At 37.1% G+C, this 14,766-nt stretch overlaps 1 protein-coding gene across 3 annotated transcripts in view; it reads left to right on the forward strand.

The window, feature by feature from the left end:
- Nucleotides 1-14,766, forward strand: part of INTS4 (integrator complex subunit 4) — a 71,794-nt gene that overhangs the window by 10,491 nt on the left and 46,537 nt on the right. For all 3 annotated transcript variants that reach the window (XM_016196346.2, XM_016196347.2, XM_016196348.2), the window contains exons 3-8: nt 1,837-1,954; nt 6,337-6,443; nt 10,058-10,243; nt 10,855-10,905; nt 12,290-12,378; nt 13,276-13,396. In XM_016196346.2, the coding sequence (XP_016051832.1) occupies nt 1,837-1,954; nt 6,337-6,443; nt 10,058-10,243; nt 10,855-10,905; nt 12,290-12,378; nt 13,276-13,396 (672 nt within the window). The remainder of the gene's footprint in view (nt 1-1,836; nt 1,955-6,336; nt 6,444-10,057; nt 10,244-10,854; nt 10,906-12,289; nt 12,379-13,275; nt 13,397-14,766) is intronic.

Raw genomic sequence — 14,766 nt, forward strand, 5'->3', positions numbered from 1 at the left:
TAATTTTTTTAGGAGCCTCCAAACTGTTTTCTGTAGTGTCTGCACCAATTTGCAATCCCACTAAAAGTGCACAAGGTTTCCCTTTTCTCCACATCCTCACCAACACTTGTTCGTTGATTTATTGATGATAACCATTGTAACAGGTGTGAGGTGATAACTCATTGTGGTTTTAATTTGCATTTCTCTGATGATTAGTGGAGATACTGAACATCTTTTCATATGTCTATTGCCCATCTGTATGTCCTCTTTGGAGAAGTGTCTATTCAGTTCCTTTGCCCATTTTTTAATTGGATTGTTTGGGTTTTTTTGGTATTGAGTAATATGAGTTCTTTATAAATTTTGGGTATTAGCCCTTGATCAGATGTATCTTTGGCAAGTATCTTCTTCCATTCAGTAGATTGTCTTTTGTGTTGTTGGTGGTTTCCTTCGCTGTAAAAAAAAACCTTATTTCAGGAATTTAGATGATTCAGATCTGAGCTATAGTCCCTATCAAAGTCTATGTATTTTTGTTTCACCTGTACTTATATTGTTGTATCTTTTGAGGTCCCAATCCAATGGGGTTTATTATTTATTAGGCTGCCCCTGCTTCCCCTTCTACCTTAAGCCTTACACTGTAGTCATTGCTCCCTTGGCCTCACGTGGCTGTCTGAAGCACTATTTACTTTGCCTCTCATCCATCCATCCCCTCACCTCCCCCAGTTGGCAGAACCTTAAGAAAAAGCAGCCCCCAATTCCAGGTGAACCTTCGTGGGTTTGTTACCTTCCTTATATGATCTTCATTCTTTAATTCTTCATTTATCTTTTAGTTTTCTAATACCTTCAAATACACACACACACACTCTTCTTTTTTGGCATCCTTAGTACTTTTCTAGTTTACTCAGCAGGAATGTGGGTCTGAATTGTCTAGTCTGCCCTTATCAGAAGTGAGTCTTGCCATTGCCTTTGTCTGGACCTTTGCAATATACTCTTACTCTATCTCTCTGTCTAGTTTTGCGCCTTCCATTCCAATCATTATATTAATACTGGACTGGTATTTCAAGATGACTTTCCCAAGGTTATATATACATGGTAAGTGGTGTGCCAGGATTCTAGGTCTTCTGACTTTATAACTATTGCTCCTTCTCCTGCTGAGGCCTCCTTATTGTGCTCAGTTACCTGTTTAGGAACTTAGGATGCTGTGTTACATACTTGAGAACAGGGGATAAACAGAAAGACATGGTTCTTTTGTCTTTGGGGGAAATTTCTCACCATAGGAATCTTTGTGCAAATTAGAGGCTACCTCCCAATATTGAAACTAAAAGGGCCAGACTACTCATTTCTTAGTCTTGCTTGTCCTATACCTAGAGACCAGGCACAAGACCTAGACCCAGTTAATTAGATTTACCTGCCCCAAACTTCTGATGAGGATCTGGTGATCCAAAAAACAAGTAGATTGAAAATTTTTTTTTCTGGTGATAGCATTGGTAGCTGCAGCACCCAATTTCCAGGGGCTCTAAGAGCAAGGTGCTGGCAGCAATGTTGGGTGGCCAGTGTTGGTAGTGCAAGTTGGTGCAACTCATGTCTAACTGCACAGGAGACGAAAGGTACTTTTAATCCCCAAAGCACATTTCTGGTTAGAATTTAATACATGAGGAAGGCATAAAAAAGTTCCCATTCACTTTGCAGTACTTGGCTGTAATATATGGATTAAGAAAGCTCTCTCTTCTGAAGCATATGAAATTAAAGCCTTAGAATACTTGGATTATTGGATCTCTTTTGAAATGTTAGTTTCCCATGTTCTCTTTTTGGTTAGCTGAGAGTAGAGCATCAAGGTAATAATAGCTTCTTTTGTTTCAGGAGAATGATCCATCTGTGAGACTGAAAATTGCATCATTATTGGGGTTATTGTCAAAGACTGCAGGATTTTCACCAGACTGTATTATGGATGATGCCATTAACATCCTGCAGAATGAAAGTAAGTTGCAATTTAAAAGCTGTACAATTAGAGCAGAAATCTTTAGTTCCTTTTGTATAGAATTTAAAACAAAATATTGTGTTGGTATTCAAAAGGAATTTGAGGATGATTCGATAAAACCATGTACATATATTTACCAAGTGACCTATGCTTAAAGTATTTTACATATGATAGAAGATAGATGTTATTGTCCCTATTTTATAGGCGGGGAAACTGAAGTTCAGAGAAGTTAATTAACTTGTTAAAGGTTAAGTAGTATGGGACAGAGGTGATGTTTTGTTGACTGCACATTAACTCAGAAGCCATGAGAGGTGCTTTCCTGGTCATGTGTGGTCTCTCATAGTTCAGTCCCTATAAAAGTGACATCCCCCAGGTCTCACATGTTGTTGCTTTTTCTATTTGTTCCTTGTTGATGCCCAGTAACATTATTTCTGTGTTTAGGTGAAATGGAAAAATACTTCACCTTTTTAATGTTCTTGATCATTTGTCTGGGTTTGTTTTTGTTTTTTAATGTACAAGATTATGTTATAGAGTTAGTTTAATATTTAAAAAAGAAATAAAAAAGAAAAGTATTTTGGCCCTGGCCGGTGTGACTCCATTGGTTGGAGCATCGCCCTGTGTACTGAAAGGTAGTGGTGGTTTCAATTCCTGGTCAGGGCACATACCCACGTTTTGGGTACAATCCCCAATCAAGTAGGTGTGGGAGGAAACTGATCGATGTTTCTCACATAGATGTTTCCCTCTCTCTCTGTCCTCCCTCCTCTCTCTAAAAATCAATTTAAAAATATTTTTTTAAAAAGAAAAGTAGTTTATAAAATATACAGTCAAGCATGGATCAGTCTGATGAATCTCACAGGGAAGGTGGGTGTGGGTGGGTGGGGAGAGATTAACCAAAGAGTCTGTATGGGTATATACATAACCCATGGACACAGACAATAGTGTGGGGTGGAAGGGGTCAATGGGGAAAAAAAGGGGACATCTGTAATATTTTGAACAATTAAAATAATAATAAAATAGTAATACCTCTTAAAATAAAATAAAATAAATAAAATAAACTATACAATCAAGATATCTCATGGCCATCCTGGCCTGGTGGCTCAGTTGGTTGGAGTGTCATCCCACACACCAAAAATGTTGTGGGTTCGATTTCTGGTCAGGGCACATACCTAGGTTTTAGGTTCTATCCCCGGTCAGGGCATGTCTGGAAGTCAACCGATCGATATTTCTAACATTGATGTTTCTCTCTCACATCTGTGTTTCTCTCTATCTCTCAGATTAATAAACATCCTCGAGAAAGGATTAAATAAAAAGATATCTCATGGCATATTAAAGGGGAAAAATTTTTTTTTTTTTTTTTTGGTGAATCCTCACGCGAGGATATTTTTTTCTGTTGGGTTTTAGAGAGAGTGGAAGGGAGGCAGGGAAGGAGAGGGGGACAGGGAGAGAGAGAAAGACAAAAACATTGATCATTGATCATTGATGTGAGAGAGACAAATCCATTGGTTACCTCCCCCATGCACCCTGACCTGGGGCCAGGGATTGAACCTGCAACCCAGGTATGTGCCCTTGACCTGGAATCAAACCCGTGACCCTTTGGTGGGCCGGCTGACATTCTAACTGCTGAGCCACACCTGCCAGGGCTAAAATCTTAATAGCAAAAATAAAGAAAGAAACCTTTTATTGCTATTTCTGAAAATATTGTAATTTGTTTGAATTAGTTGTGGTTTTAGAGAATAGTTTTATTTCATTTGGGGTATATGTATATAAACAAATGTGGCTATTTAAATATTGGACAACATTTAGTCTATAAACTTTCGAGGTTATGAGAGAAATAAAGGGCCAGTGAACTCAGAGACAATCTAAATTTATTTATTGTGCAACTGTTTAGTGTTAACAAATACCTTACATATGTGGCTCATTGGCTGAAGTTGAGAACTTTTTAAAAATTTTGTTAGAAACATCTTTATACCAAAATTGTACTTGTATTGAATTTTGACCAACGACTTTTTTTAATCCTCACCTGAGGAGATGTGTGTGTGTGTATTTTTAATACGTCTTTATTGATTTCAGACAGAGGAAAGGCGAGATAGAGAGAGATAGAAACATCAATGATGAGAAAGTCATTGATCTGCTGCCTCCTGCATGCCCCCCATTGGGGATCGAGCCCGCAATCCGGGCATGTGCCCTGACCGGGAATTGAACCACGATCTCCTGGATCATAGGTTGATGTTCAACCACTGAGCCATGCCAGCCAGGCCTGAGGATATGTTTTTATTGATTTTAGAAAGGGGGGGAGAGAGGGAGAGAGAAAGAGAAAGAGAAGCATTGATGTGAGAGAGAAACATCGATTGGTTGCCTCCTGTATGCATCTGGACTGGGGATCAAACCCACAACCCAAATATGTTCCCTGACCAAAAATCAAACCCGCAACCTTTTGGTGTCTGGGATGATGTTCCAACTGACTGAGCTACCCAGCCAGAGGTCAACTGAAGACTTTTAATTCACAGTAAACAATGAAAGTATTTTTAAAAAATTTTATTGAGAGGGGAGTCTGTGTTATTGTAATGCCAATGTAACCACATTAAACAAAGTTTTTTAAAAATTTCTGTTTCCATAAAAATTTATTTTACATACTACCCTTTACTTATATACATTTTATATGGTTGTACTTATAGTGAATGGTGTACTATTTTGTGTCTTACTGTTTTCACTTAACATTACATACGATTTTTTCCATGTTTCTACATTACCTTCATAATATTTATGGTGTTGATAATATATTAAATACCCATAGGAACAATAGCATTTTTCTAATTTTTCGCTCTTGAGGATAGTGGCAAAAAAAATCAATTTCTTTTAAAATAACCAAAATAATTACATTGCCTTAATACAGAAGCATCCTTTTTTTCCATAGAAAGTTCTTGAAGTAGAGCTATCTATATGCATGCAAGGATTTCAGTTCATCAGATGTATGAGTTCTGTAACTCATGGGTAAGCACTAGGCAAGGCACTTCGATGGTGTTATGTATATATGCTTTTCTAGTACGTTTTATACCACTAATGATAACACAAAGCTTGTTTTAGAGAAGGTATAATCAGAATACTGTGAAGCAGAGGAGAGAGTGAGATCAGTGTTGACTGATGGGAATTGAGAAAGGCTTAGTGGGGAGATGGATTTGGAAAGTCAGAGATGGGCATAATAGTGCCAAGAAGGAACATTATGATAAAGGTAGAGAACTGGGAAAGTGCAAGAGGTATTTGAAGAACTGAATTGTTTTGTGAGAGATCAGCAGGGAGTAAGGGGCTTTAGAGGAAAACAATGGTAATTGGTTTGAAGCCAAAGGATAGGTAGTCTTGAGTGCTGAGGATTTTGAATGTTATTTTGGAGGCAGTGGGAACCATGTAAAGTTTTTCTGAGCAAGGGCATGAAATGATCAAGTGTAGTTCTAGAAGGATAATTTGGTGGTTCTGAGGAATTTGGTTTGATGAACTAGGTGGCTTAGAGATGTTGAGGATTCATTATTATCCATGTGGAGATGTCCACCCAACCTGCAGTTACAGTGTAGGTCTAGAACTCAGGAGAGAGGCTAGGATTTAAGACTTAGATTACGTTTTTGATTTAACAGAGGCAAGAGTTAAGCTTAAAAAGATTTAGCTAGCTTTTCTTGGATGTTATACAGAATCATCTTTTTGAAGAAATAAATTATAGGGTGGTGTTGGAGATTTTTTTCACCTCTCTTCTATTTTCTCTCATTACCTTCTTTTTTTTAAATCACAAATAGGATTTTTTATTTGTCACCATTAAATGTCTGAAATTTTCAACAGATTATTGGACTGGGGGCTCATATCCATCAGCTCATTCAACTTTAGTGCCTGTCTTTTCCCCAGTAGCTTTTCCAGAACTGCTACCTTCACCATGAAGTTCCATGAGTTTTCCTAAATTAAACTTGGGCTTCTTCAGCATTTTGACTTTTCTAAGAAAGTGTGGAGCAAATAAATAGATTGGCAAGTGTTTTCTGTGTCCTTGAATTAGTCAAGCACTAAACATTTTTGGAACACTTTGGCCAACCTGTGGAGGATTCAAATACAGGGTGTCCCAAAAAAATGTATATACACTTTAATAGCTGACAGCTTAATTGATGTTTCTTTCTTTTCAGATTTAATCCATTGGAATTAATAATTATTCAAAGTGCGTATACATTTTTTGGGACACACTATTTCAATGTGGTCCCTTTAGGAACAGGCTTTAGTTGAGGGGAATCAAGGATCAAACAGTAGAATGTAGCTGACAAAAAACCTATATCCTTTACCTAAGTAAACTTAGTTTCTTTAGTAATCTTCTTTTGAAATTCTATAACACAACTTTCCATCTTCCTTTCTAGAGTCTCATCAAGTCCTAGCTCAGCTGTTGGACACTTTGCTTGCAATTGGCACCAAACTCCCAGAGAATCAAGCTGTCCAGATGCGATTAGTTGATGTAGCCTGCAAGGTAAGAGAATAATGGTTAGACACAGGATTGCTTCTTTCTTTTTTTTAATCCTCATCAGGGGATATTTTTTCCATTTATTTTTTGAGAGAGTGGAAGGGAGGGAGGTAGAGAGGGAGAGAAAGAGAGAGGAAGAGAGAGAGAAACCTCACTGTGAGAGAGACACATTGATTGGTTGCCTCCTGACTTGGGCCGGGAATGGAACCTGCAACCCAGGTACATGCCCTTGTGCACTTGAGCAGGAGTAGAACTTGCGACCCTTTGGTGCTCAGGCTGATACTCTAACCACTGAGCCATACTAGCCGGGGCACGATTGCTTCTTTCTTGAACTGTTTGCATTATCTGTTAGTGTGAGCTATTCTACAATGTAAATTTGTAACTGAGAATTGCCAAAGACTCTTAATGGTTTTAAGAGCTATCTAATTTTGTTGTTTCTTGATGTTAGATTAGGAATAAAGCTGAGTAATTTGTTAGAAAATGAACTTCCTTTTTTCCCCAAAAGAAAAGAATTCTAGTAGTTACCATGTATATTGTGTCAAATATAAGCACTCTCCTTATTATTGTACCTTATATCCAGTTTTTCAGTTGTTCCTCACAATCCTTTAGGTAAGTGTTATCACTGTTTATAAAGATGGGAATTGAGATTTAGGGAGTTTAACATATCCAAGTTTTTTTTTTTTAATATGTTTTTATTGATTTTTAGAGAGAAAGGAAGGGAAAGGCAGAGAGAGAGAGAGAAATATCAATAATGAAAGTCATTGATTGGCTGCCTCCTTCATGCACCCTACTGGGGATCGAGCCCGGAACCTGGGCGTGTGCCCTGACCAGGAATTGAACCAGTTATCTCTCGGTTCAACTGCTGAGCCACACCAGCCAGGCTATCCAAGTTTTTATAGTTAGGAACTTGCAAACCAGGGTATAAACTCTGGTTTTTCTGATTCCAAAGCTCATGTTCTTTTTATTTTGCTTTGTTGCCTCAATGAACAGACCAACTAGACCCAAACAAGTGTTTAGGAAATGTGCTTGTTTTTAAGTTAATTTTTTCTGATTATGAAAGAAATACACATTAGTTGTGCCTTTTGACTTAATTTGGAACTTTTAATTAGCTGCCTTTTGTACATAACAGCAGCTCCTAACCCTTGTAGAATTGGTTTTACTTTTAATTGTTGTGATAAATTGATTTTGAAGTTATAAGAAGACAAATATGTTAGAATTGTAGAAGAGTATTATATTCATAGAATTAGAACACTACTTCTGTGCCCCAGGAAAGAGTGTTCAAGTTTTCTTAATAAACAACAACAAAAAACAAACACAAAACACTTTGACAATAATATTAAGATCCTATGTGGAAAAAAGTGGGGATTGTATGTTTGAGAGAGTAAGTATATCTTCCTGTAAGAGAATACATATATATATATATATATATATATATATATATATATATATATAATTGTGAGGTTGTGCTTGTGAGAAAGGTGTTGTTCTAAGTGAGTTGTTATGCTTGAAGTGGCAGTTTCTTAAATTTGATTTAAATAAACTTTTTATTATAAAAATTTATACTCATAGAAACTTTGGAAAGAAAACGAAAGGTATAAAGAAAAAACTACACTCATAATTCACTACCCAAAGTGACCATTATTTGTCTTTTGATGTATTGCTTTCTGATTTTTTCCTGAATACAGATTGTTTACTACTTTTTAAACACATAGCTGTAATCATATTTTATATACTATTTTGCTTTTTGTTCTTTTACTAACATTAGAGCGGAAGTATTTTCCTTATATTATAAATGTTCTGTAAACATTTTTAATGGATGCATGATATTTTGAAAAACAATAGAATTCAAATATCAGAGTACATCACAAGATGTAAGGGTAAATACTGTTTTGTTAAATTTTCTGTGTATATATTTGTGTGAGTACTATGTTGCAATATAATGGCTATTTCTTACTGTGGGCCTCAGTCTACAAAGTTTAAAAGACAGAGTTCCACACCATATTATGACCTACTGTGCAACCTCATTTCATTAAGGTATTTTTATTTCCTATTATTGCACTTTGTAAATAACTTATTTTAGTAGCTTTGGACTAGTTATGAGAAAGAGATAACTGATACTTTGTTTAAAATGCTGGTGAGGCCCAGCCAGTGTGGCTCAGTGGTTGAACTTTGCCCCACAAACCAAGAGGTCATTGGATTGATCGATTCCCAGTCAGGACTGGATCAGTTCCCAGTCAGGGCACATCCTGGGTTGCAGGCTGGATTCCCAATGGGGGGTGTGCAGAAGGCAGCCTATTGGTGCTATTTCTCTCTCATTGATGTTCCTATCTCCCTATCCCTCCCCCTTCTTCTAAAAAAAAAAATCAGTAAAAACATTTTTAAAAAAAATGCTGGTGAGAAGAGATAAATTGAAAAAAGATTAATAGTACTAAGTGTTGACAAGGATGTGGCAAAACTAGAACACTTTTAGAATACTGGTGAAAGTGTAAATTAGTCAAATTAGTATAACTGTTTTGGAAAACTATTTGGCAGTGTCTTCTTAAACAACATATGTATGTTCTATGACCTAGCAATTCCACTCCTAAGTATATATACAACAAAAACGTGAAGGTGTACACCAAAAGCCACATTCAAGAATAATCATAGTAGCATTATTCAGAGTAGACAAAAACTGGAAATAACCCAAATATCCATCAACAGTAGAAAGGACAAATGGATTGTGATGTATTCACATGGGATGCTATGCAGTAATGAGAATGAATGAATCATAGCTATAATGCCATATTATGCTCTCTAATCTCACAAAGATAATGTTAAGCAAAAGCCAGACACTATTTGATTTTATAAAGTACAAAAATAGGCAAAATAAATCTCTGTGTTAGAAGTTAAAATACTGGCTATTTTTGGTGGTGGTGGAATAGTTACTGGGAAGGGGCACCAGGGGCTTGCTGGGGCATTGGACATGTTCTGTTTCTGTTTTTTTTTAAAAAATATATATTGATTTCAGAGAGAGGAAGGGAGAGGGAGAGAGAGAGATAGAAACATCAATGATAGAGTCATTGATCTGCTGCAGCCCGCAACCCGGGCATGTGCCCTGACTGGGAATCGAACCCCGATCTCCTGGATCCTAGGTCGATGCTCAACCGTTGAGCCACACCCGGCTGGGCAACATGTTCTATTTCTTTATCTGGGTGCTTGTTATATGTGTGTATTCATTTTGTGAAAGTTGAGTAGTACACTTAAAATTTTTATATATTACTGTATGGATATTAAAAGTTTTAAAAATTTAAATTTCTGTTTTGTTTTTAGATTTGATAGCAAATAAAATGCAATTTAAGAGGCCATTTTTAAAGTACCCACTCCTACTTTTACAAGGCAAAATGCCAGTTGATGGGACTATGGTGGTAAACAAATGGGAGTCTTATTTTTTATTTTCTAAGGACTTATGATTCTTTTTGGAGGACACACACTCAAGTAACATGATACTAGACAGGCTATGGTGAGAATATAGTGTTCAAAGTCATTCCTGAAGCTGATAGAATGCTTTTGTTTCTGTTTTTTTATTTTTATTTTTAAGGTATCTTAATCATGTCCTTTATTTCTCTCTTTTCTTTTTATAGCACCTGACAGATACTTCCCATGGTGTAAGAAATAAGTGCCTGCAATTACTTGGCAATCTTGGCTCTTTGGAGAAAAGTGCCACAAAGGATGCTGAAGGCCTAGCTGTCAGAGATGTCCAGAAGATTATAGGGGATTACTTCTGTGACCAAGACCCACGTGTCAGAACAGCAGCTATAAAAGCCATGGTAAACATGATAATGGAAATTAAATGGGAACAGTTTTATTTATTTGTTTATTTTTCATATGTACAGGGCTAATGCTGCCTTGAATACACTCTGAATTCCCCCAGGATACACCGTATGCATACTTTTCAGGAAGGTGTTGGTGGCATCACAGAGCTCAAAGGCACACATTTCTGTATAATAGGTGTGCTTTTCTTTGGGCTTCTCTGATAGTTTTCACCTGTATTTCTGAAACATAGCAGCCCCCTGCCTTTTGTATTAAAATAGGTTCAGATTTACCTTCCATGTTTCAGAAATGTAGGAGAAATTTACCAGGGTGGGGTGTGCTTTTTAGGAAGAAATGGTGCTAATCATTTCTGCCTCATCCTTCTTATCGTTGTTTCATATTTTTCTAATATCTCTTTGGGAGAGTCCATGGGTTAAAGTTATTAAATGTTTGAATACATCTACTAAAAAGTCTTTGACCAGGTTTTCTATTTTTATAGCACTGATTTTGGCTAATGGGAACCATGTTAATCCGATATAATGGGGGAAAGTATGTGAGATTGTGGGGAGACATTGGAAATATGTATTCTTTTTTCACCAAATACTTAAACTATATCTTTATTTTATAGTTGCAGCTTCATGAAAGAGGACTGAAATTACACCAAACAATTTATAATCAGGTACCTTAAATGACTATCCGCAAGGGGAGGGGGAGGTATCATGAAACTGGGAGGGTGGTACATTGGTTGTCAGAATTTGAAAACAGAGTTCAGCTAGCTAAGAGGCAATATTAATTGGGATGCATTGAAGTTGTATTTAAAACATACATTCTAAGAAGAGAATGAGGATTTGTAATTGAATAGCACTAGTATATGTGAAAAGGACTTTAGGGAGATTTAGATAGGTCAGTATATATAGCAGAGTGTACAAAGAGAAGTGTAGTGCTCAGAATAAGGAAAGTGGTAGTCTTGCTGATCTCTGGCTGCTTGGGCTAAACCTGAAGTCAGTCTGGGCACCACCCTTGACAACCTGGAGGAGGATGACTAAGGCCCTGGGATCATATGAAAAGTTATCACATGAGTGTTGTAGTGTTGGTGAAGGAAGGCACAGTGAATTTATAGTATCACTACGAGAAGCTGACTGACTGCCTTACCAAAAGGCTTTACAAAGTGATATTTCTCTTGTAGAATAATGGCAGGAATCTAGAGGCAGGCAATCTAAATCCATGCTCAGAGACCAGATTTTGTTAGTCTATCAAAGTAGTTTTATCTTTTTCTTCTTTTGGTTAATCCTCACCCGAGGATGTTTTTTCCATTGATTTTTAGAGAGAGTGGGAGGGAGAGAGAGAGAGAAACGTCAATGTGAGAGATTGGTTGGTTGCCTACTGCACAGGACCCGCCCGAGGCTGGGGATCAAACCTGCAACCCAGGTACAGAACTGAACCCACGACCCTTTGGTGCCTGGGCGGATGCTCTAACCACTGAGCAACACCAGCCAGGGCCAAAGTGATTTATCTTTCAGAGGAAGATAATCAGACAAGCCTTTATGACTGATGTATACACCAGGTTTATTTTTTTAGAAAATGAAGTAGAAGTTCAGAAAGGTTGTGTTGACCTGACCAGCTCCTTCTCTCCCTATTGGAAAACTATATGGGAAGCCAGGTAATTAGCATTACAATTGTACAATTATTTCAGATGGACTGCTGATCAGAAATTTGTGCTTTGATTTTACAGATAGGGAAAAAACCATCTCTGGTATTTGAACCTGTGAGAGCAGCAGTGTGGGCTCCCAGCAGGCTTTGCTGGAATCGTGCTATTCTAGGTGGCTTTTGTGTGATCAGCCTGTGGTTCTACTTCCAGACTTGGGGTGGGAGGGTTCACAGTCAGAGCACAGAGAGCAGCTGACAGAAGCCAAGAATTCTTTGTTGGGGCAAAGGCTCAAGTTGTTAAAACTACCCACAAAGATTGGCATCCTTACCTAGCCACCTTACCTTCATTGTGAAAAGAGTTTGAACATCACCTTGGGGGACACAAAACTAACAGACTTTGGAATCCTTGTTTGCAGGCCTGTAAATTGCTCTCTGATGACTATGAACAAGTGCGCAGTGCTGCAGTCCAGCTTATCTGGGTTGTCAGTCAGCTCTATCCTGAAAGGTCAGTGTGGGTGTAAGCCAGCTTTTGTTAATTGCTAAGCCAATTTTCTCTCCTCACACCATGCAAAAAGCCCACCTCCAGAAAAGGAATGTTGGTTAGATTTTTGGAAAGCAGTGTGAAATAGGGAAAAAGCACAGACCCTGAAAATCAGGATGGCTGGTCCTTATTCTTCAGCTCTGTCGTCCTTTCTGTGTATCTTGGGAAAGATACTTCAACTCTCTGGGTCCTAACCTCCTCTTTTGTAAATGAAGAATAAATGAAGGGATGGGACTGTCTTTCTCAAGTGCTTTGCAGCTTCCCCCCCACACCCCTACCCCACCATTTTAAAATCTTTAAAATTATTTGGATCCCATTTTAGTTAATACAGATGCCAGAGAAAGATACCAGGTGGTTTGAGAATAATGATCCCTTAGGTAGTGTTTTCCTGGTTAAAATTTTTGCAGTAATCAAATCATTCTCACAGATTCTTTGAGGTGGAGAGACAAATATTAAAAAAAAATAAAAATAAAAGACTAATTGGAATTTGCCTCTTCTTTTAGGAGCAGATATGCAAGTATGTTTTATATTGATTTATTCTGAGATTCACTATATTGACAGCAATGCAAATATAGAATAAATATAAAGATAAAAGTACTCTGTGGTAGCTAATTTTTGTTATCTTCATAAATCTTTGTACCTTTGATGAGTTAAACACTTTTATTCAAGACAGTGAAAATTTGCAGCATAACTAAAAGGGTTGGTTTATACTCCCAGAGTCATTTGTTTGCTATGAAATGTGTTTCATCATTCTAGGATTTTAATTAATCAATTGTCATTTCTATTTTCTTTGTTCATTCCCAGTTTATTGAACCTGAAGCTTATGTTTTGTTATTTGTGGGGTTTTTTCTTTTAATTTAGCATTGTCCCAATCCCTTCTTCTAATGAAGAAATTCGCTTAGTTGATGATGCTTTTGGAAAAATTTGTCACATGGTTAGTGATGGGTCCTGGGTGGTTCGAGTTCAAGCTGCAAAGCTTTTGGTAAGTTACACTTTCTTTAATGAACATGTTGTGTGTTACACTTATAAAAACCATTTTGAGAAACTACAGGTAGGGACAGTTGTAACCCACTATTAGAAATCCTAGTATTTCTTAAAATAGAAAGAAATAGCCCAATTTCCAGTGGAGAAGTAGTCTTTTAGAACTAGAAAGAATTTTAAAGACAATTCTATATATACTTGTTAGCATATGAAATAGCTACGGCCTAGAGAAAAAGGAAAATAATAAGTCATTGCTACCATTTATCAAGTAGCCATTATGACCTAGATACTTTGCTATGAGGCTATTTACATGATCTCACTTACTCTTCACAGTAACCCAGCCAGGTCGATGTTGTTATTCCCATTTCCCAGGTGAGAAAACTGAGACTCTGAGAAGTTAATTATCCAACTAATAGAAAGTTATGGAATGGGATTCAGATATCAGTCTCCTGACTTTTAACCTGGTACTCTCCTAGTGTTTTGCCTTTGGGGACTCATAGTACATTTGTAAAAAAAGTTGACTTTTTAGAGATGGAACTGTCTTATAGAAGGAGTATTGACCCGATAATAGTCTTATTTTATATCTATTACCTTTGAGATGTCACTTGATCTTAGTTTCAGTTTCCTCATCTCTTAAGTGGGTTGTAATATCTCTCATATTTACTTCACTGGGTTGTCATGATGCTCAAATGAGATACTGTCTATGAAAATGTTTATAAATTGTAACATATTCTACTATGTGTGATGGTGAAGGTGGTTATAGTATATAAATATATATAAGTACCTATAAAATTTTGTGAATATCACAGCAAGAAAATCTGAGATTCTTTTTGAACACTTTCTTTTTTAAAAAAAATAATATTTTATTGATTTCAGAGAGAGGAAGGGAGAGGGAGAGAGAGATAGAAACATCAATGAGAGATTCATTGATCGGCTGTCTCCTGCACGCCCCCTGCTGGGGATCGAGCCTGCAACCTAGGCATGTCCCCTGATGGGAATTGAATCTCCATCTCCTGTGGTCGGTGCTCAACCCCTGAGCCATGTTGGCCAGGCTGAACACTCTCTTTTTGAGGGTCTCCAACTCTGCCAATCTTGGTAAGATTGTTGGCTAAATACTTTGGACCTGACTGTACTGGACAGAGATCCAGTGATAGCCCTAATTCTATGACCAATATTTATGGGGTAATTACTAAAACCTGTGTGAAGCATTTTCATGGAATAATAAGGAATTTGTATGATTTCAGCGTTTCCTGCTTATAAATTGTATTGCTTGTTCATAATAAAATACAGAGTTAAACCAGTTGTTATTGATGTTTTATTTTATTTCACATTTTATTTTTTTCATATATCTATATTGATTTCAGAGAGAGG

The sequence above is a fragment of the Miniopterus natalensis genome, chromosome 11, assembly GCF_054644295.1.
Source record: "Miniopterus natalensis isolate mMinNat1 chromosome 11, mMinNat1.hap1, whole genome shotgun sequence".
Taxonomy (NCBI): Eukaryota; Metazoa; Chordata; class Mammalia; order Chiroptera; family Miniopteridae; genus Miniopterus; species Miniopterus natalensis.